Source organism: Anoplopoma fimbria, chromosome 12, assembly GCF_027596085.1.
Source record: "Anoplopoma fimbria isolate UVic2021 breed Golden Eagle Sablefish chromosome 12, Afim_UVic_2022, whole genome shotgun sequence".
NCBI classification, from domain to species: domain Eukaryota; kingdom Metazoa; phylum Chordata; class Actinopteri; order Perciformes; family Anoplopomatidae; genus Anoplopoma; species Anoplopoma fimbria.
This window is the reverse complement of record NC_072460.1, coordinates 14721449-14744731: the sequence shown is the minus strand read 5'-3', so window position 1 is coordinate 14744731 and position 23283 is coordinate 14721449. Positions and strand designations below refer to the sequence as shown.

Genomic DNA, 23283 nt, shown 5'->3' with positions numbered 1-23283 from the left:
GCCTCTTTGATACTGATGGTTGGTCTGAACAGATCGATAAAGTGACACAGACACTGATGAGTGGCTCACAGCCTCTCTCTGTCTGTCACCCCACTCACAGCACACTGCCTTTCACATATCTCTCTCACACATACACAGAAAACGCAATGTGTCTGGTTTCACTAAAGCAATGTGACACCACGGCACTTCTTCAGGCATCAAATAGGGGTCAGCAAGTGATTTCACTGAGCTCCGTTTAGTACCTTTGCTTTTCATTCCCAGCCTTTCTTGGAATAGATGTACCTTAACTTCTATTTTGTAATTAGATTGTCATTGTTATGTGCTATGTTCTGCAGTGTCTCAGATATGTTAGAAATATAACTAAATAGAAGATTATTTTTTGTAATATATCTTTGTATTTCCTTGTGCTTTTATAGTAGTTGGTTTGTAGTTGAAATGTTTTGCTTAATTCTAAGCAAGCTTTAGGTTTAGTGTGATGGATGAACAATAAGGAAGAGACGAGTACCTTCATTGCCTCAGCTTTCTTGTGAAACATCTCCTCCATGTCCTCTGCCAGCCTCTTTACCAGACGCAGCCCGTCAATCTCCTCCACTCGCACTGCCCGCTCAAACTCCTTGTATTTCTGAAAGAAAACCACACGTTCATGTTATTAGGTTACAATTGCTGCGACAGTAAAATAAACTGTTAAAGTTGAAAGTTGGGTTTTTCATTTCAATAAACTCCAAAAATTGCATGATTTACTTTGCTATAGACAGACAGTTTATAGCATGGACATCCACGAGTGAGCTCATGCTAATATTCCTACCTACAGTAATATGTCTCAGGCAAAGCAAGGTAATGGGGAAAATATGACAAGATAATGTCAACATTTTAGTCTTAAACAGGCCCTATTATGCTATTTTCCAGGTGCATATTTTTATCTCAAGTTACAGTTACAACATGTTTACATTGTTAATGCTCATAATCCATCTTGTTTTTCTCGTACTGGCTGTCCTGCAGCACCTCTTCTCACGCTCTCTCTGAAATGCTCTGTTGTAGCGCTTGCTCCTTCCTCCAGAAAGCGAAGTCTGCTCTGATTGGTCAGCTAGCCCGCTCTGTTGTGATTGGTCAACGTTTCACATTTCAAAAAACTCTTCCTCCGGAGCTTCAGCTCCGTCCCTCTCTTTTGTTGTTTGAGGGCGGGCCAAACTAGCTGGGAAGAGCTTTACGTCACTTCAGTAACATTATGACCTCATAATGTTACAGAAGTGACGTAAAACTGTTACATAAGTGAAGGAGAGAATTAAATCAGACGTTTTAGGCAGCTCAGGAGCAGTGATTCTGAGGGGGAGGGTAACTGCTTTTAGGTGTGGACTTCAGGTTTTAAACTCTACGGACCTTTTACATGTACAAAAATATATATAACACACTAAAGAAGAGGGAAAAAGTGGAAAAGCATAATAGGGCCACTTTAAAAACCTACTTATCAAAGCATGATCGTATTGTGGGCATTCTTTGGAAGTCCTGAAGCTATAAAAAGCAGTTTACTAAATCATAGATTGGCCTCAGTAGGCAGTTTACAGCACATGACACAATCTAAATTAGATCTTCAGTAAGGTAAACTTTACAAAAAAAGAGTTTTACAGGAAAGAAATGGAAGAAACATTAAGAAACACTTAATACTAGAAGGGATTGCTGTTCCAGGATGAATAGACATGCAATAGGTGTTGTGTATATAGAGTAGCCAAAAGTAGCAGTGCTAAAATTACAATATAAAACCACGGACGAGTAGCAATGCTAGATAGAAACTGGGAATCAATGGTTCAAATGTGGAATATAGCTTTGAAGGAGATGCATTTCCAAACTAATCTCCATACAAACAAAACCAATCAGCTCAGCCAAGAGAATTATCAGCCACCCTCCAGTTTTACCAACCACACATAAAGCACCGATGCCCTCAGTTTCTGCCCTACACTAAATCACATTATTCTGTAATTCAAGGGTGCTTAACTTAACCAGCACCCTAACTGGGGACAGTGACATTAAGTCTTGCTAATTCCACACCCATACGTGCCACACACACACATATATATATATATGCAGAGCTGATCTAAGTGAGGAGGTATACTACTACAGAAAAAAAGGGTAAGAAGAAAAGAAAACCATTTTTGAAATCTCTGCAAAGCTGCAGGCGACTGTGTTTCACTCTTGGGGGATTTAGCAGCAGATTACCGCCATATCAAATAGCATGCCCCCTCTTATGTTATGCCAACCTGCTTAGACGCATGCTCTTAGCTGCTCCCGTAGAGCAACACACAAGGAGTCTAGCGAGGGGAGAGGAATCACGGTAGGAGGAGGAATAGGGACAACATCAGACACTCAGGCGGCAGCTTTTGGATTTAGGCAATCATCTGAAAAACTGCAGGACATCACCAAACAGAGAGGAATATTTGATCTGCTTCGTACCAAAACATTTGATAAGGGTGAATTCGAGGATGAATCGAGTACAAAGAGAGGACACTGAGAGGGGACACTGAATTTGATCATTGATTGTTATCTTGTTAGAATTATTGGCACATTGCTTGATTGCCTCCATCCCAAGGAAAAGACACAACCAAACCAATGCAAAAGGGAAAAGATGGATAAAGGGAGACAAAAAGAGAGACAAGAGAGATAAAAAAAAAGATAGGAAGAGCAAACACTGCGTGGGAGCAAAGAGATTTGAGAGCTGCAAAGAGAGGTAGGATGGGGAAGAAAGGGAAGGTGGAGGGATGTTAGGAGTGGAAAGTGAAGGAAAAAGTAGAGGAATAGGATAATGGATGAACAGAGAGAGCACAGGAAGATAATATTGAAGTGGGAGGTCAGAGGGCGGAGTGAAATGCTATCTGAATTTGAAGAGCTGCAGGTGGGCAGAAGGGAATCATTTGGTTTAATATGGATTTAAAATAAGAGCTAAAGTGGAAGGGATTTTTTTTGATGGCAATTGGAGTGATTAAAGAGAAGATGGATTGATTCATCATAATCATAATGGAGTCTAGGGTCATTAGACAGGTGGAGCAACGAGCAGCAGGAACAGCGAAGAGCTACTAACATTAAGAAGCCAGCTAATGGTTGAATAAAATCAGATTCATCAGAGGAAACACTGTTTCATCTTTTATCTCCATATCATAGAACCCTATGTTCACAACCGTAACACTGAACGGTCTGTGTGCCTTTGAAACGCTGCCGAAGTGGTGCCTTTGCTGCCAATTTAATTTGCATGCCACAGTTTGGAGTATCAAAATTGTCTTCAAAGCTCTTGAGCAGCCATCCAAATGTGCTTCTGTTTCACATATGTAAGAGGGAAGGGAAGAAAGAATGAAATAAATCCTATGATGGAAAGACACACCTGAATGCATGTTACATTAATGACCTTTTAGATAAAAAAATGTTTTTCTTCTTAACTGTTCTGCACGACAACTACCCCAACCTCAAGTTTCCGATTTTCTCAAACAAAACCTTTGTCCCTCACCCAAAAGCAGTGCTTATTAATTGCAGCCTCCAGTAACATATTCTGTAGCCAATCAAAGTGACTGGCTGATGACTCAGAAGCCAAATCATAGCGACCGTAGCCGTATGAAAATCAGAGCGTTAATCCCACTGGCTGACTGACAACTGCTGTGTGTTGGAGGAACAGAAAATCCAGGTTTAAAGCCAATCCTGGTTCCTGGCTGGTACTGGTGGGTTGTTAAAGCTGACAGGTCAGCGGCGGCTCAAATCTGAACTGGCTTGATGACTGGTTTCTTCACCAATTTTCTCTTTGTCCATTCTCCCTTTACTTGATCCCTGAAGCTTCTTCTTCTCTATAGTTGGTTGATCTCCTGCTTTCCTCTTTCATCCATCTTCTTCTCTGCACCCACTTCCTCTGCTAATTATAAAAATGACTTCATGGACGCATTCATTGCTAAAAATTCTCCCTAAACCACAGTTCTTAAGTCTTTTCAATTGATATATATTTTATTTATGCAGCTCCACTAAATCCTTGTCCGTGAAACTGGCTCAGAACAGATTTTTACACACTCATCAATGCAAAAGGAAAGCTTCGAGTGCCCATGGCCTGAGCCCAAGTGTTTATGTGTTTACGATCACGTTTGTGTGGTGAGAGGCAAAGTGGGTCCAGATGACCACAGGCTGTCTGCAGCGCTATGCTCAGTCAGGCAGGCCAGAGCAGACGAGGGCAGACCAGGCCTAATTAGCCTGAAGCTAGCCTCTTCACATCGCATCAACATCACAGGAAAGCCAACTGACATACATCCAGAACCACCATTTCCCAGGAGAGGGGACACAACGGGCTTTATAGGAAATTTAAGGTGAAATATTATTCTAATATAATAAACATACAACATGTAGAGTGGCTTTATGGAATTGATTTGAATTTTTAAAATGTTGCTCAAGAAACATATAGCCCTTGTCCCCTGAGAAGTATAACACAAGTCTTGGGACTTTTCTGCTTTGGAGGAGGTTGCTTGTATTGGGATGTAACATTGGGCTGGAGCACCTCTTCGTGTCCACTGGCTGCTCATCTCCTGCTGTGCAGTGTAACAATCTTCCAGGAATTGTATGTTCTGGCCTAAAATGCTGTCGAGCACAAAATAATGTTCCTTTCCCTTTTCCCTGAGGATTATTCTATTTGCTGGTTTGTGCACCTGGATTCTGGCCTGATTTACCAGTCGTACATGTACTCATTTCACCAGGGAGAGTTCTGCAGTGCTAACCTATAATATGTGCTGGGCTTAAGCTGAAACTTCACAACTATCAAAGAGGCCGCTCCATATTTTAATAGTGGTTTCAAAACATTTTACCAGCCATCTTAGACGCTACAATATGGGATTGTGAATTGTTCATATAAGGATGTTATTAAAAACATTTTTTCCTATTGCAGAAAATGTTGGTTAAATTTGCCTAGGCCTTGAAATATCCACCTCTGATGGAAGTGAAAAGTTACATTGCATTAATAGACACAGTACAAACGTAACAGCAATGTGTATTTCTAAAAAACAATATCCTGCAAATACACATTGGAAAGAAGCACTGCTGATTATTATTTTATTATTATTATAATAATATCTCTCTTAAATACCACACGGATGTGCTAAATCAAAATAACTGTCTGCCCATGTACGAAACTACAGCCCAGTCACAGATTTACTTTTCCTCTTGAAAGATATATATCAGGCCTGCTAAGGCTACATCATGTGTCCATTGCAAAAAGTCGTTTCAGCTGTGTTGTAGACAAGCAGTGGTGACACATATTGTATGGTCTGTGGTAACACTATCCGTATCATTCTCCCCCCCTCACCCCTCTGCTGTGCCGCATCACATGAATGAGCTGATGCTGCTAATCTCACTCCTGCACAGTGTGCTCTGACTCTAGGACAACAATCAGAGGCTACAATCGCTATATCCAGGCTGCACTTTATCACACAGAAAGAGAGACATGTGCAAGCCTGCACGTGCACACACGCACCCAACCACATGCATAGAAAACTCAATAAATAATCCAGTAAGTACACATTCAAAAGTCGATTCAAAAGATATGTAGAAGTAGAGTGCAGAATACCGGTGGAAAAGAACAGTTTTTCTTTCTTGGTCATTCATCAAAGTGAAGAATGAATGCCATAATACTAGATGTGTTTGTATCTATGTACGTCGTTTCCTTGGGGTTTGATAATAAAGTGATTAATGAAGGGGAAAAACTTAATTTCACACTAAGACTGAACCCCAATCCCCCAAATCCCAGCTCATTTTACGCACCACCAGAGCCCTCTCTCTCTCTCTCTCTATCTATCTCTCTCTCTTGCTCTCTGTCTCTATGAGTGTATGCACACAGACATATTAACCCTTTTAAATTATTGAATCAAAAAACATAATATACACCTTAATGTACATGTACATGTACAAAAAAAAACAGTGTTTTTGCTCAGATTCTTCCAGTCTCTCTGGCCCACAAAACGAGGCAGAAGTATGTGCCAAGACGACGAGCATACTACCCTGAATTACAAGTCTGTGTGTATTCTATCCAGTCTGATTCAAGCTGTGTTATATGGTTTTCATTCACAAAAAGCCACCCTGTCTGTTTTGTTTGCTTCCGCCTGCTTGTCTGACTACGAGTAGATGAGTCTGGTTTGATGAACAAAAGAGACTCAAAAAAGCCCCTGAATGTGTGTGTGTGTGTGTGTGTGTGTGTGTGTGTGTGTGTGTGTGTGTGTGTGTGTGTGTGTGTGTGTGTGTGTGTGTGTGTGTGTGTGTGTGTGTGTGTGTGTGTGAGAGTACTACACAGGGACACAGAGACCAATAACTCCACTTTACAGACCATTTTATGTACTGAGGCCACTGAAATGATCAAAAAACTCCAAATGATTCAAGATTCACATTTTAGTCACAAAAGTCAAGTGTGCTTGTAAAAACGTGTAAAAACTACTGATGATCAATAACAATGGAGAAAGGAAAACATTAAAAAAAGGTAGAAAACAGGAAGATTGTAACTGTATCAGGGACTCCCCCATGAAAAAAAAAAGGCTCCTTCTTTCATCCATAAATGGATACTCAATTTACCATCAGCATATAAATATCATAATGTTACCAGGTGAAATTTTGTAAATCATGGTGTAGTTGCAAATCACAATGTTTGGAATATTAAATTAAATTCCTTAAAAATAATGCTGCAAAGCAATATTTGCCACCAGCAGTTATATTCCAATAGCTGTCCTAATTAAAATCACAATCCCTTTACCAGCAGGATAATGAGGAGTTCTTTTTCTTATACTAAAATATGTCATGCTTATAACGCTACATTTCAGAAGGAACTATTGTTCTTTCTACAACACTACATTTATTAGCTAGTTACAATTGCAGTTCATTTGCAAGATTTTACATACAAAATATAAGTAAGTATAGTTAAAGTTATGTCTCTTTGTGTCCATTCATGCAAGCTACAACCTTGTGCCACCAGTGCGAGAGCACATATTCCCCCAAAACATGATCAGGTGAACAAAGGTCTTGCAGTGTCATCATTTCCTATAAAGTTATCCTGACTCCCCAAAGCCATGTTTGTAATTACAGCCAACATGGCTTTGGGGAGGAGGAGGGAAACGGCGGTGAAGAGACAAGATGAGAGGAGGTGAGGAGAGAAAGCGAGAAGAGGTATGACCCAAAGGCATCACACGGTTGAAGTTAATTCTGCGTTCTGCCAATGTCACTGGGCCACCACTGATTGTGCGACTGTGTGCAGCAACCAGAGAAAAACACAGAGTGAGGGGTTGAGAGACTGACTGAAACAATTGCACTTTGACTAATGTTGCATTCACATCAAACACTCCCAAGACAGGACAGGAGCGCCAGCCCAAATCCACAGCAGGAAATCACTGCTGGATCACAGGATCTCCCGGGAACGCCAAATCGTTGCTGCGCCCTCCTCCTTTCGTACCCTCCCTTGTATGCCAGCCGACAAATTGTTCCCTTTAAAAGAAAAGCGCTGGCCGGAGATGAAGTGGAACAATTAATTTCACGCTTGTCCTCCCCGCCTCCAAAGCATGTTGGTCTGAGTCCCATATCTGGTGGCACAGAGACACCCCCCGCGGATAGTAAAACACACACATACACACACAGACACACACACACACACACACACACACACACACACACACACACACACACACACACACACACACACACACACACACACACACACACACACACACACAGACAATATGTAAATCAAACACTCACTGTAAATGCTAATCACAAAGATATAAAACATCTTTAAACACAAATAAAACTCATGGGATCATAAATGTGTCTTGCCTGACTGGCCGTACCTTAATTGCTGCTCCATTCACCATAATGTAAAATTGATCAGTGGGGATGAATATAATATTGATCATAACGCAGAGATGTCTCAAAGTGAGATCAATGTGCTGTGAATGAGTGGGCAGGATTGTGAGAACAAATGTACACACACACACACACACACACACACACACACACACGCACACACACACACACACACACACACACACACACACACACACACACACACACACAGCTTTGACAGATCACTCAATCATACAGTGAGAAGAGGGCCGTTCTTGATAGGAAATAGACTGTGCCATAAGAAGTGAGCTGGGAAAAGCTTCATCGAGGTCTGTCGCTGGCTCCCTGACATCTACCGCGCGGTTAGACTGACAAAGGCTGAAAAAGCATGAGCAGGAAACCAGACTATCACTTGGTAGTATGACTTGTCTCCTGGTTTTTTGGTTAAACAAGATTCAAGACACTAAATTGTCATTGTAGGTATACAACAAAATGAAGTTTGTTAACTTCCAGTACCCAGCAGCAAGTGAGCAAAATAAAAATAAATTAAAAAAACAAGCAGGATTAAAACGCATAATAGAAGAAAATAAATACTACAAAGGTATTGCACATGCAGCGGGTTAATGTGTACAATAAAGTGCTGGGGGGCATCTAATAGTTCTGATCTTCATTCCTGCACTTACATCTGAAGGCATCATAAAGCATTGTTTAACATACAAAGTTGACCTCATGCATTACAAATTCTAAACTACCCCCCATTCCGATTTACTTTGCCAGTTGAACACAATCAATTATAATTTAAAACAACTCAATTAATTTGCCGACTGATTCCAATAAAAGATAACCGAATCCTGCCTTGTGTCTGGCTTAATAACAATGTTCCAAATAACGTACCTCTTTGCTTTTGATTGATTAACGCTCTGTTGAGTCTAGACAGATAGCAACAGCTAAATAATGATCCTACAAGTCTTTCTTTATCATCACTGTTACATGCTGGTTTCCTATTCTTCAGTGGTTTGGCAGCAGTGACAGCAGCTGTAAATATGTTAATAATGAAGAGCTGAAAACAGAATTGACTGTTGAAAACAGTTCATAGTTTCATTTGCAACTAAACCGTTGAACTTAGCGAGGAGTCATCAATTTGAGTAAAAGCTGTCATTATCAGGAGAGTTCAGTGAACAAACTATCCCCAAATGTGGGTGTGAACATAAAAAGGCTGATTGTTCAATGCTGTAGACTAAGACTTACAACTTGGACTGGAGTCGGACAGGGTTTTGCATATTTAATTATTTGGCTAAGAATTGGAACCTGCATTCAACCACAGCCTGCTCAAATGTGATTGGTTAATATACTCGATATATACATGTGAATATAGAATCTATTTAAAAAGATTACAAACACGCTAGCCCAGACCTGGGCATTGTACGGCCCGCGGGATGATTCTGACCGGCCCGCGAAAGATTACATGATAATTAGAAAATAAAACATATTTTCTAATTATCTTATGGGTGGACTAAAACCGCATTGCTTTTATTTTGAAGCCCATTTATTCTCACAGTGCACGCAATCGTGCACGTCAACTGTGCACGTGAAATGCGTGTGATTGACAACCTGTCTTCCTTCCGTGTCACCCCTGAAAAATGCGAAAATGTCGGCTCATGCCAAAAAGAGGAAAGTGGATGCCGAAAGCAGAACTTTCAAACAAATATGGACTACTAATGTTTCTTTACTGAAGTCCAGGGTAAACCTGTGTGTTTGGTTTGTGGGGAGCATGTCGCCGTGTTTAAAGAGTACAATTTTCTTTTCTTTTTTTTTTTTTTTTTTTTTTTTTGCACAGTTCTGAAAACATTAAATGTTTAATATAGGCATGTAAAGTCAAAAAGGCTACAAAACTGGGACACTTTTCTTTACACAGTTACACAGTTCAGTGACATGTCTTGTTTATTTTGGCTACAAAGATGATGTGATGTCTTTAGAAAGCTAAGAAAATCCTTGTTTCAATAGTATATGAAACTCAAAATGCCCTTTGTTATTAATGTGACTGATTTTGTTTATCATTTTGGAAATTCTATTTGAATAAATGATATTTTTGAAAGCTAACCTCACCTTTTAATTGCCAAATAATAACATACACTCTTACCAGCGGTCAAAACAATGCCATTTACTGCTTTTTATATAGAAATAAAATGTATATTATGCATAATTGAGTTCGGCATTTTGGCCCCCTGGGAAAAATAATTGCCCACCGCTGCGCTAACAGATATGAAAGGAATATTTTTAAAGATCGGGTTTTTTAAATGGTCATGCAATATTTATACCCAAATGACATTTTGACTTGATTTGTTTATGGGGACCTGCTACTTAATTTAAAGTTGCCCTCAAGGACGTGAGACTTGCTCTGACATACTTGAACAGACTTGTACTTGTTTCAAATTTGTTGAGGCTTCCCCCACAGACTACCACGGTGGATCAGTGAGGCTGTACTACAGCACAGTGGAGAGCTTAGCTGTAACATCAGCATGCTAACATGCTCACAATGTCAATGCATACATAGTGATGTTTAGCAGGTATAATGTTTATTGTGATCACCATCTTAGTTTAGCATGTGCTTGGTAATATGCTTATTGGCAAACTCTCAGAAATGAATTATGGAATTGCAAACAAAAACTGCAACCATAAGTAACTATCATTCCAAGTATTTAAAGAACTACAAAGTGAAATGCCAATAAATGTAATTTGAATCTAAAATGACAGCTTCAGCGTGACTATATTGAAACTTTTGCTTTGTGTTTCTTATAGTTTTCCTTTTTGCTTGTCAGTTTTTCTGATTATAGTCATTACAGTTAAAGGACAAACGTTCTAGGTGCAGGGATTCTGTGTGTCTGTTTTTCTAATGTTCCAATAAAATATCAGTCTGATACTGCTAAAAAACTCTGAGAGTGACCACCGGACAAAACTACAATGCTACAACAATGCTATTAGCAGTTTGAATTAAAATAATGTCACTTATCACTTATTTATGAAACCATCGTTCTGATATTTTACCCAATACAAGCCGGTTACTCTTTTTTATTTCAGTATTTTGAAACCACTTACACACCTCACCCATCTCTCTCCTCAACACAATTCACCCACCTGCAACTCCAGAGTGTGTGTGTGTGTGTGTGTGTGTGTGTGTGTGTGTGTGTGTGTGTGTGTGTGTGTGTGTGTGTGTGTGTGTGTGTGTGTGTGTGTGTGTCTAAGTGCTTCTACAGTGACAGTGTTTAAAGGCTGCCTGAGGGGTATTAAGAGGAACAGTGGAATAACAGCTGTACACTAATACGAACACACACACACACACACACACACACACACACACACTTACACAACGCCTTATGGCATAGCTGGTACCGACGTTCAGGAGTTTGTCCCAGGGTGCACTGCGTCTGTTGGGCATGCACCATTGCCCCTCAGAGTGGGTGCCAAATCCCTGCTCTCCCTAATGACCGCCATCTTTCAATGTCCTCACATGCTTTGCCATCATGGTGTGCCCCCCACCCACCCACCCACCCACCCACACACACACACACACACACACACACACACACACACACACACACACACACACACACACACACACACACACACACACACACACACACACACACACACATACGCTCCCTAAGGGCTGAGGCTGACATCATCTATGCCAGCATGGGATCACATCTACACTAAAATAAATAAATAAATATACAAATAATTTACATATAAGAAGCAAAGCAGGGTAGAGTATAGTATCGGAAGTACCTTCTCTACAGTCCACTGTACTTTTTCTTTCATACAGCCATAAGTCACTTCACCAAAAAACATAATAGCACCAAGAGCAGGTCTAATCTGTTCACATGGAACTGATAAATAGTCCACAGTCTATCTGTAGTTGCCTGCATTCAGTTGGTTTAAGCGAAGTCGTGGAAAACATTTTTCATGCTTAGCAGCACGTACAATGCGGCCCGCTGCTTCCCTATTCCATTCCATACGTTCTCACAGTCTCAAATTGATTCTAGCAGCAGCCAGCGTGAAAGCAAAAGGAGAGAGCAAAACATTGTGGTGGATGTATTAGGGTAATATTCATCCTTGCAAGTGGAAATTTATTATGGGAAGTTGTACTTTTGTGACTGCAGTTTTATTTGATATTGCTTTGAAGGCCTCACAAAGAAATGGGGGAGAGAAATGTACCACCTACAGAGGAGAAGAATACTTTTGAGAACCGCAAAACGTTTAGTTTTGTGGACACTACAAAGTTAACTGAATATTCAAATATAATAAAACATTTGATATATACATAATATGTAATGTATAATCTATTTTGTATATATACACATAATATATACACTAAAAATAAACATCACAAGCATGACACACTACAGAAAAACGATTAATTATAAGCCTGAATGACGCTGGATTTCTGCAGACGATACTGCTATCAATATTTGGGGTTTTTAAAAGTCAGACAGCGATATATTGGACATTTGTATTTTTTCACATTAGATTTGTTTCTCAGTTTCTAAATAAATTAGAGGAAGAAAAAGATGGGAATAATCTTTTCCTCTATCTCAGTGTGACTATTTGAAATGAACGTAGCAGTGTCGGGATGCATGTGGTCAGCATCAGTGTCAACAACTGTGTGGCATTTAAATAGAGGTCAGTTTCTCTGCTGTGAGAGTAAATATCATTCTACACACCACATGACGACTGATTGTGCTATTGTGACCCAGCAGGAATAATCAAAGTCTGATTGTCATCAGCATAATGTACAGAAAGTGGAATGCATCAGACATGTTTTCTCTCTTTCATTATCACTTTTGGGTTCCAGATGCCCACTACGCAACTGACTAAATTAATATTTAGTTTCATCATCAACGATACCTCCTACAAAGCAACTAATGGTAACCTGCCTTTATACTGATTGCCCAGTCAAAAGTTCATGATTTTCTATGGAGCTGAATTTCCAGTCAATATCAAACAGGATACTCATTCATTGCCGTGAGCTAAAAACAGCTGGCTATTTTGAATTTTTGGCAGCCATAGTTGATCAGTTTCCAAATTAGCTTAACAGGTTCCAAAATCCATTAACAGTCAGACATACAAACTCTCCCAAAACTGTCTACCCTTAACCCTAACATACTTCAACTGAGTGCTTGAGATGACTCCTACAGGTCTAGTCACAACTCAAAATTTGCTCAAAAAGAGACCACTGAAGGGTATTAATTAACCAATACTTTGTCACTGCTCACCAAAAGCATGACCAGCCATAAGTTAAACTTTTGCTAGTCAATTAATATTTTGAACCAATACCACGTTGTGACTATTGGATAAATCACAGGTTAAACTTATGACCAAAACATTAAAATCATTTTAATAAGATTGATTTACAAAGAATTTAAGGGTTGGCAAAAATGTCTCTCTGTGGATTAAATGTGGACTGCTTACTATCCACTCGTTAACTGTCTTTCATACTGCACATGTCAACAACACCATGTAATCAATACAGCTCAGCATTGATCCACACTGATTATTGTGTCTAAGTAATCATTGCCACTTACTCAGTGCTCAGCATTACCACAATGTCATCTGCACATTAGCCAGCACAGGCTTTTAACCTACATGATATGTAAAGTAGACACAAAAGGAACTTTACTAAAATAAATACCCATTAATAGAGATTCTTCAGTGTTGCCTTGGTCCAGACCTTTGAATCTGCCCACTACAGCATGTCCGAGTCTACTGATTGATCTGGCTTCGTCACATGAAACAGCAGTTTCTTGATTAAAAAGCAGTTGTCAAGGCCTTGTCGACTGTGTGGCGGTATTATATTTACATATATTTACACAGACTTATATTAAACAGACTTATATTTACAAATGAGACCGCTTCAGACAACATTGACGCTGCTATGAGTTATACGGCTCTAAAAATGTTTCTTAATGATGTATCAATGCATTTCTAGCTAAAGACACATGATTTGGATATTTTCCTGTCTGGGAAAAATCTATTGTTTAGCCTACTTCTATTGTTCTGCCCCAGATGCCGGGTTAAGACTTTGGCATAGGTTGTTTTCCCGTGGTGTCTTTGTTGGACTATCACAGACCCTTTTGTCGTGCCATTCTCATTTGTGTAATCTAAAACATTTTGGACTTAGCTTTGCGGCAGATCTGCTGAATAAGACTCTTGAATTTGATTTGACCCCCTTGATTCACAAATTAATTTTACATATACAGCATGTATTATCAATATTGCCCGACAACGTAGGCTAGTAGTTTCTTGGTTTTTTTACTTTCTTTTTTAACGCACTCGGCTCCACTCTTGGAACACAGGCACAATATATGTTGTCACGTCAACACATCACTGGTTGACTTAACATGTCATTAGATACAGGCGGATACGTTGGTCTCTAGTGATTGGTTAGATAAAAATTAATTCAAATCGAATCCCTCCCCCAAATCCCAATGTCTGACTGAAGATGGAAACAGTTTAACGAGATGAAGTTCTATCTGATATCAGGCAATGTTCAGTTGGTAACAGGGAAAGGCTGACTAATATGTGTGTTGATATCTGATCTAACTTTGCTGTTTATGCATGATTTTAATTCTTCCACCCTGTGTTGGCAAGTGTGTGTTTGTTTGAGAAGATAGCAAGTGCAGGTGAAGGTCATTGGGAGGAAGGGCTACTGTTGTTCCACTGAGCTGGATTTGGCAGCACTCTCACAGTCTATGAGAGGTGTTGTGTAAATGGGAGGCAGTGTGAGGCTCCATAAAGTACGGCTAAACAAAGTGTTTGTTTGTGTGAGTGTGTGTGTGTGTGTGTGTGTGTGTGTGTGTGTGTGTGTGTGTGTGTGTGTGTGTGTGTGTGTGTGTGTGTGTGTGTGTGTGTGTGTGTGTGTGTTGTTTGCAGAGGTGATGTAGAGGCAGAAGGGGTGACTTGGGACACATATTGAGGTCGCCTGAGAGTACAGCAAGTACAGGACATAGTGCTGGGCCAGCGGAACTATTTTTTTTTAAGCGTGTGGGCACCAACACTTGCTCCAAACACTGGCTTGTCCCAAGATCCCAGACCATGTATTCTTTAGTGCCATAGCTGCATCCTATCCATTATTAAAGCAGGGGGATGGAGTGAGAGGAGGAGAGAAAGTGCGAGAGAGAAGGGGAGAAAGAGAGAACAATAACTGGGGACGGCACAGGGAAACAAAAACTCATGGGTGAAAGTGTTGATGGAGGGAGAGTTGACAGAAATGTTGAAGGTAATAAAGAGACAAAGTGAGGGAAAGTAAGAAAGAAAGAGCGCGGGTGCTAGTCCATTTTTTAATTGTGAGCATAATGTATAAAGCCAAATTATCTGAGAATGCAGAGGTTTAAGAAATATAAGGAGGTACGTTTGATTGATGGAGCAGCTGTAATGGGTCGGATGTCCTTCCTTCAATTGAGTGTAATACTTTATACGGGCCATCTTTACCTACAGCACACATGGTGGACCCAAACAACCGGCAGGATGATGAATGTGGGCCAGCAAGTCACAGACAGTCCTTCACACATGTTGAACACTATAATGTGCTAAATAGTACTTGTCCCGCCCCTTTACTAGGTTGGCTAATGTTTACTCTCTGCATGCAATCCAGTCCAGAGCACAACAATCCGTCATAATTACTGAAATCTGTGAGTGTGTGTGTGTGCATGCTTGCATACTTGTGTGCGTATGTTAATGTCCGGTGTAGCCACGGTGAGATGCTCTTTATCTGCAGGCCTACAGAGGCAATGTCAGCCATGAACAGCCAGTGACAGATGACATAGGATATTTATCCCCAGTGTTGAAATTCATCATCCTAACAGCACAGTGCACAAGGTGTTACACTGTGTGAAAACACTCTGTGTGCATATGGATCTTCTGCAAAATCTTCAGGAACTGGGAAGAAAAATCCACTTCCTGAGAAATTACCTACTAAATCAAACACTTTTCATGCTGGCAAATGAACTCAGTCAGATAGATTGGGGATAAAGCAAAAGCGGTAAAGCGCACAACAAGTCATCAAAAGACATTTGATTTTCTAAGCCCCTGAACATAGCGTCAGCAGTCGTGCTCTATAAGAATTTAAGTTCTTTAATCCGGTAGCAAAGGGCCTCGCTCCCTTGCTCCTGACCTCTCTACAGTAAAAGCAGGGTGTTTGATTTACAGAGGCTTTTCTCATGCTTTCTCACCAACAAAGCACTAATTACAGTATGAGTGAGTGGCTGTGTTGGCTAAAGCTGGCCTGCTAGGACATGAAAGGATAGCAGCACAGGCTGCACTTTCGCCTGCTAACGCTGTAATTAACTCTGTGACATGGCATTCCTCCATCTTTCTCCGCTCTTTTTTATTCTCTTACACACTCACACACAAAGACAGACAAGCACCTCTGTCTTCCCTCACGCTCTACGAGCAGTGGCGGAATCAAATTTAGCAAGATCATGCTTTGGTCAATGAAAACAAGAGTGGGAGGGAGAAAGAAGCAGGGGAAGCAATGGGAGGGTTAGGGGAGGTTAGGGAAAGAGGGACAGTGATCGGTACACACCCCTCCCCACCCCCTTCACTCACCTCATCACCAGCCGTGCTGAACCATACCTGACAGCTATTCAATTTTCTCAAAGCTAAATCTAATCTGCAGCCGTCTCCCACTCACTGACAAGCTGTTACACTGTAACGCCTCAGCCATCACCCACCCTTGGCAGCAGACTGGCACCAGCACACACACACACACACACACACACACACACACACACACACACACACACACACACACACACACACACACACACACACACACAAACACACCCATAGACAAAGTCATCCATGGGGCAAGAAAGGGAAATAGAGAGGAATAAGAGAAATGTGTGACTTATTTTCGAATGAGTCTGAAGAACAAGCAAAGGAGTATTCCAAAATATTTTTCATTAATGGACCCAAAAAATAACTTCAGTTTCATAATTTAAGTGAAATCTTTTATATGTTTCGTATTTGTTTCCCACTTCGCTGAAACTGAGCAACTAACAAACAGTAAACAACACCAAAGCCAGAATCTTTGACTAGCCAGCAAATAAAGTCTGTTAGGTTTTCTGATAATATATCTCCAACAGGATTGTCAAAAAGCCTTTTGAAATAATGTACTTCGGCTGGAGAAATAATCGAACAATTCATTGAAGATTTTTTATTTATTTGAAAACACCCCCCAAAATCACAGTATTATCTTAGGAACTACTATATGAAATTTGTGGATATTTGTAGAGTTTAAATGCCTCATCAGATAATTAAAATTCACAGATGTATAGATCCACTATATAACACTGAAATTATTATTATTATTACAAGTATGATAATTTGCATACAATTTGGGGGAAAAAAAGGTAAATCAAATTAAAACTTAAACCACTGAGAGGAAAATCAAAAAGAAAAAAACTCATAAGCAATTCTTAATTTTTCCCCTGTCGCCATCCAAATATCTAATTAATTTTAAATGAACGTGAAAAACTGAAATGCATAATCATTGCCACTTCAAAATTACATAATGAGTCATGCTCTTAAATCTGGTTAGTGTGACTAAAATACATATTCAGAAAATAATTCTTATTTTTCCAATACAGACTAAGTGTTTTATGTATTATTAAATTATGTTTCTGTGAAACAAGTCTTGTAGGAAAGTCTCCAATAGATCAAAACATATTGCTGTTGTGTGTAAATCACTTAACTCATCATGTACAACAGAATCAACTGATCTCTTGGGTTTATTAGATTCTACACAGCTAGACAGCCCATTAAATAAAGTGATTTTTAAAATAAATTTTGACGGATAGATTTCAGAGTTGTAAGGTAAGGTTATTTTCAGATCTTTTAATCAATCAGTGAATATATTGTATTTTGTAGAAATGTCCCACAATTATGTTAAGTTTATTAAGGTAGTGGGAAAAGCTTGTGTGTATAGTGTGTACTGGATGGCTAGAGGTGCTGGTAACTGCAAGATGAACACGTATTCAGAAAAAAAAATTGTATTCAATATCTCTTTCTCTCTATTCTCCATAAACCCAGCACACGCATGTTGTGCGTCTAAACCATTTGCTTCTTCTCCTCACCGGACGACTTTAATACTGATAGATATTTTTCATCCACCGCTCATTTTTGAGGAACCATTCGACTTTGTCTTGTTTTGCTGGTTGTGTTAGAATATTGTCAGCATGTCAACATGTCAGTGGCTTGCAGCATCAAGCTCTCTGGTAATAAAAGGAGAATGGTATAGCGACCCATACATTCTCACACACCCCAGACACAAACACTCTTCTTCCCCGTCCAAGCAAATCAATTCCAGCATACTCTTGGTCACACATCATTACTTTTTCCTATCATCCTCTGATCCTTTGCTGTGTATACGGTGTGTGTGTGTGTGTGTGTGTGTGTGTGTGTGTGTGTGTGTGTGTGTGTGTGTGTGTGTGTGTGTGTGTGTGTGTGTGTGTGTAAGTTTGCATACCTATTAAAAGCGTGCTCAATCACACACACACGCTACGAAGACATACAGTGCAGTACGCCTGCTGCCTACAGCTTATGCTTTTTAAAATATAAAGCAGGCGTGCACAGATAACTTTCAGCCAGCCGCTATGGCGATCCCACAGAACGATCATTTGTCTTATATCTTCAATTACCAAGAGGCTTGAAGTTATTTCAGCGTGGCATAATGTCCCACTTCTTTGATTCCAGAAAGCCATAACGTCAGTGAGGTGAAAACTAGTCCAGCCAACAACACACGCACACACACACACACACACACACACACACACACACACACACACACACACACACACACACACACACACACACACACACACACACACACACAGACACAGCCATCACAGCCAGGCTGGCTCGTATAGACAGGTTGCTCAATGATACATGAAATTAAAGATTTCGACAGAATAGCAGTGAAGAGGGTAAAACAGACAGAGCTAATTCTCACTATCAGTGGGTGATGTTTAATGTGTTTCAAACATAAGTCTCCTTTCCTTTGTATGTGTATACAGTCTTCAGTGTGCACATGTATTGTGTTTGCTAACGTCTGATTTGTGTAACAAATTGATGGCTGTATTGATCATGTTTTTTTTTTCTTCTTCTTCTTCTTCTTCTTCTTCAGGGACTCTTACACACGTGCACACACAGCCTCACACACACACCCACACACAAACATACACACACATGCCCTACTGGTATAACCTTGAAAGAAGAGCTGTTTCCGATGGATACAGGAAACGGGCTGTGGCATGAGAAGGGAGGACAGCTCAGGACAGGAGAGGAAAGAGGAGAGGACTGTTTGGATCAAAGGCCACATCTGGTTCAATTAAATAAAAAACTAATTGCTGTCTTCATTTTCAAATGATTAGATTAATATAATTTCTGTACTCTAGGTCCTTCTTTGAATGTTGTTGTTTTACTACTTAGTAGTCATGCAATAATTGACTATTTCAAGTTATAAATTTGTCCAAAAGTTTTAATTTCCGACTGAAATTACTGGAAGCATCTATATGAAGTATCTAATACGGCATGGTTTTATGTTATAAATTATAATTATTAAACTTTTGTACTTTTTAAGAATATCTCTCATGTGAATGATTACATTGGAAGTAAAACCAAGAATCAAATAAATGCAGAGTCAACAGAGCTATTATGAAATTTATTGTGAAACTATATGAAACATATTAACTTGGAACACAAAGTAAAAGCACAGGCTTACAGTAAGTGCAAGACTTTAAAACTACCGAACAGAAATTACGACAAAACATAAAACCTGACGAGCACTGTTTTTTGTTGTAATGTTAATTCTGTTCTTACTTAACTCAAACTTGTGTACCGTAACATTTATTTGTGCATCGTCATGAGGCAGCTTATAACAGTTGAACTACCCAGCTACTGGATCACCTTTTTTCCTTTTTAATGTTTCAGCAAAAAAGATGGAATTCAATGAATATGAGCAAAACATCACACAATTCAGCAAAACATCTGTATATTCAAATAATTACAAGTGTTTGTCTATTAATGCAGCATGAATCAGGTTAGGTTATATGAATAGTGTGTGTGTGTGTGTGTGTGTGTGTGTGTGTGTGTGTGTGTGTGTGTGTGTGTGTGTGTGTGTGTGTGTGTGTGTGTGTGTGTGTGTGTGTGTGTGTGAGAGAGAGAGAGAGAGAGAGAGAGAGAGAGCTATGGTTCTTTCCAAGGGAGTTTTGTTACATTAGGGTCAGAGAGATAACTGAAGAGAGTCTATCTGTCCCCTGCCCAGGGGAAACACACAGGCATGCACACACACACACACACACACACACACACACACACACACACACACACACACACACACACACACACACACACACACACACACACACACAAACACAAACACACAAACACACAAGCATTGGTCTTTTCTCCTCAGTACTCCTCTCTATGTACACCAGTGTATATCCCTTATTCTTTCTGCCTATTTAAAAGCATTCGCCCTCAGGGAAACTGTGGTCCCTCCTCAGCGTTCCTGGACAAGAGCTACTAGACTGTACCAGACACACAAAAAGGGAAAACATACAGGAATGTGAGCATGCATCTATAAAGCCTGTACATCTGACAATACTGTGAGATCCAGCAAGTGGGCACAGTGAATAACACCATACTCGTAACATTTGGTGTCAAAGATGCACTTTTCCCAACAAAGCGGTCTCCAGTCTTTTCTTTGCTCAATTAACCCTGCAGCCCTCATTTGCATTTCATAAAGAGGTCGTCACTCTGTGGGAGGGTTATCTTTTTTTTGTAGGCAGCAAAAGATGAGAGGGGGGGAACAATTTTTATCCTATCAACAAGATAACGCCACTCGTCTGGCTTCTGAGCAGCTTATGAAATCCCCGCTATAGGCCTATATGTGTCGATGTGACTGTGCTTGTGAACATGCAGTGCGCGGTCATGTGCATACATTTACTCTATGTGTGTGGGAGGGAGGGAGGGGGGGCATTCTGCGTGTGCACTCATGTAAAGGGTGCATGTGGACGTTTTTGTGTCAGATCACTAGTTTGGCCTGCGTGACACCAAACAGCAGCCAAACACCACAGTGGGTCCATGCATCCGACGGGACCCTGAACTCACCGCCCCAAGCACAACATTGTGTCTGTGCACCCGCTGAACGGTTAGCTCCGGCTTGGCCGTTTATCCACCGGCTATCCATTAGCCAGTTTTAACTCATGCTTCTTCAACTGACCCTCCATTAGGAAAATTTGCATTCCATCACACTCAAATTTTGCATTAACGCCACAAAGCAAAGTGGAGGAGAGACGAAAACAGAGTGCAGGGAGGTACGAAAAGAGGAAAGGTAGTGTTAGAAATGTGAGGAACCTTCAGTTGCTATAAAAGCACAAAAAAATGTTTTCCAGAGAGTATATCTGTGTGTGAGCGTGTGTGTGTGTGCGTGTGTGAATGCATCTGCCAGAGAGCTTGTGAATTGGACAACCATTTAAAGAGAGATTTTTTTCCGAATAAGCTTTTAAATCTGTGCCCACCTAGTCGACATGCATTAACGACTCTGAAGTGGCTAAAAAGCATGGATCCTGCAGTTTAGGAGATGAAGAGTGACATTCCTCTCAATTCAAAAGATTACTCAACAGCAGTCATTTCCACTCATAAGCTGGCCTTTTCACACCCACAATGCAATTTTAAAAGTCGCTCAAAATGTTCTTGAAGCTCTTATATAAACAGTTACTTTACCAACAGTATCGCATAATTTCGGCTTTACAAAAATATATCTGGAGAACAGTGTTAACGTAATAACAAACATATTTCAAGGACATAAAGCTCAATTTTAAAGAAAGTATATTTTCCTCTACTCAAATATTTTGTTGAACTGCCCACAAAAAAACCTGCATAAAATTCAGCCATGTGGAAATCTGATTAATATTTTAAGAATACTGAGGATCCAGGGTTTACTTTCAATGTGACACCTGAAGTTGAATTCAGACACTAAAACCTCACCTTCTGCAGCAGCTGGGAGCCGGAGTACTTTGCCGAGATGGACTTCATCTCCCCACCAAAAGCTGAAGCCCACAGCTTCACCCTGCAAACAGCACAACACACACACACACACACACACACACACACACACACACACACACACACACACACACACACACACACACACACACACAGAGACAGGCAAGGACAGGCAAGGAATCAGAAACTGTTTAAAAACATAATGACGATAGGTCACAATTCAGAGTAAGAATTAACAGGCTGATTTAAAAATAAATGATATATCATAAAATAGACAGATATTTGGAACGGTATCACACTCAACAAACAAACAAACCATTAAACAGCATCGGTAATTATTCAACAACAGATCACCATCAAAAACATTTTTGGGACTCATGCAGCTGGTTCTTCTTTAAACTTGAAGTTTCGAGTGATGCGTAAAAAAGCATCTACTTACACGGACGGAGGGATGCTTTGGTGGGTGCCTCCCACCTCACTGACCCTGGTGCTTAGAGTTGAGAAAAGTAAAAGGAGAGACACACACCAGGCACTGGAAACCACACAGCTCCGATCCACCTGCATCTTGGGCAAAGATACCCTCCCTACGCGCACAGAGCGAGTTTCGGGCTTATGGTGCCACCGTGAATTTTTTTTTTCCTTCTCCAGAGAATCCAAAAACGAAAAAGAAAAAGGGGGGAGGGGGGGGAATGGAGGTATTCAAAAGTCACGTATGCTGTCTGACTAAATCGTTCATGGCACTGTGTTCAGATCGGTGCGGGACGCAGAGGAGCGCCTTGACACACGGCAGATCATCAGCTGTGTGAGTTATCCAAAGTGCAGCGGTGTGGCCCCGCTGACCGGTGCGGCGCACACGGCTCTGCTGCCTGGATAAAGTCGAGCTGGACTCCTCCAGCAGGGCAGGGAAGTCCGCTGCAGTCGCTTTGCTTGACCGAGCTCACCCGCAGAGAGCAGAGAGCAGAGAGCAGAGGTTCACGGGGGAAGCGGGGAAATCATCAAAAGATGCAGCGCACAAGAGCACGCCTACTCCTCTGGAGTGATGCGACTAGCCTCCTCTCTCATCCCCTCTCTCTCTCTCTCTCTCTCTCTCTCTCTCTCTCTCTCTCTCTCTCTTTCTCTCCTCCTTACTCCCAGGATCTGTGGATAGGCTACTGAGGATGCTGTTATTGTTGTTGTTGAATTACGCCATGCTTCTGCCTCTCTCTTTTCTGTCTCTCTCTCTCCTCTCCACTTATGGGCTTTAATACAGGGCTATAATAGCTAGCCTTTAGCTTTCATGTCAGATCAAGTCATGCACTGTATGCCCAGTTCACTGAAGCAAGAATAACTGCTAAAGTGCTAAGGAAAGACAAAGAGGGAGAAGACAAAAGAAAGTGTGTGTGGTAA

General features: G+C 40.6%; 1 protein-coding gene across 1 annotated transcript in view; it reads right to left on the bottom strand.

Annotated features, from left to right (window-relative positions):
- Positions 1 to 22461, bottom strand: part of cacna2d3a (calcium channel, voltage-dependent, alpha 2/delta subunit 3a) — a 116737-nt gene extending 94276 nt beyond the window's left edge. Inside the window, exons 1-3 of the mRNA XM_054609298.1 lie at positions 22337 to 22461; positions 21880 to 21961; positions 506 to 622 (exon numbers count right to left, since the gene is read on the bottom strand). Coding sequence (XP_054465273.1) covers positions 506 to 622; positions 21880 to 21961; positions 22337 to 22461 — 324 coding nt within the window. The remainder of the gene's footprint in view (positions 1 to 505; positions 623 to 21879; positions 21962 to 22336) is intronic.
- Between the last annotated feature and the right edge of the window lie 822 nt (positions 22462 to 23283).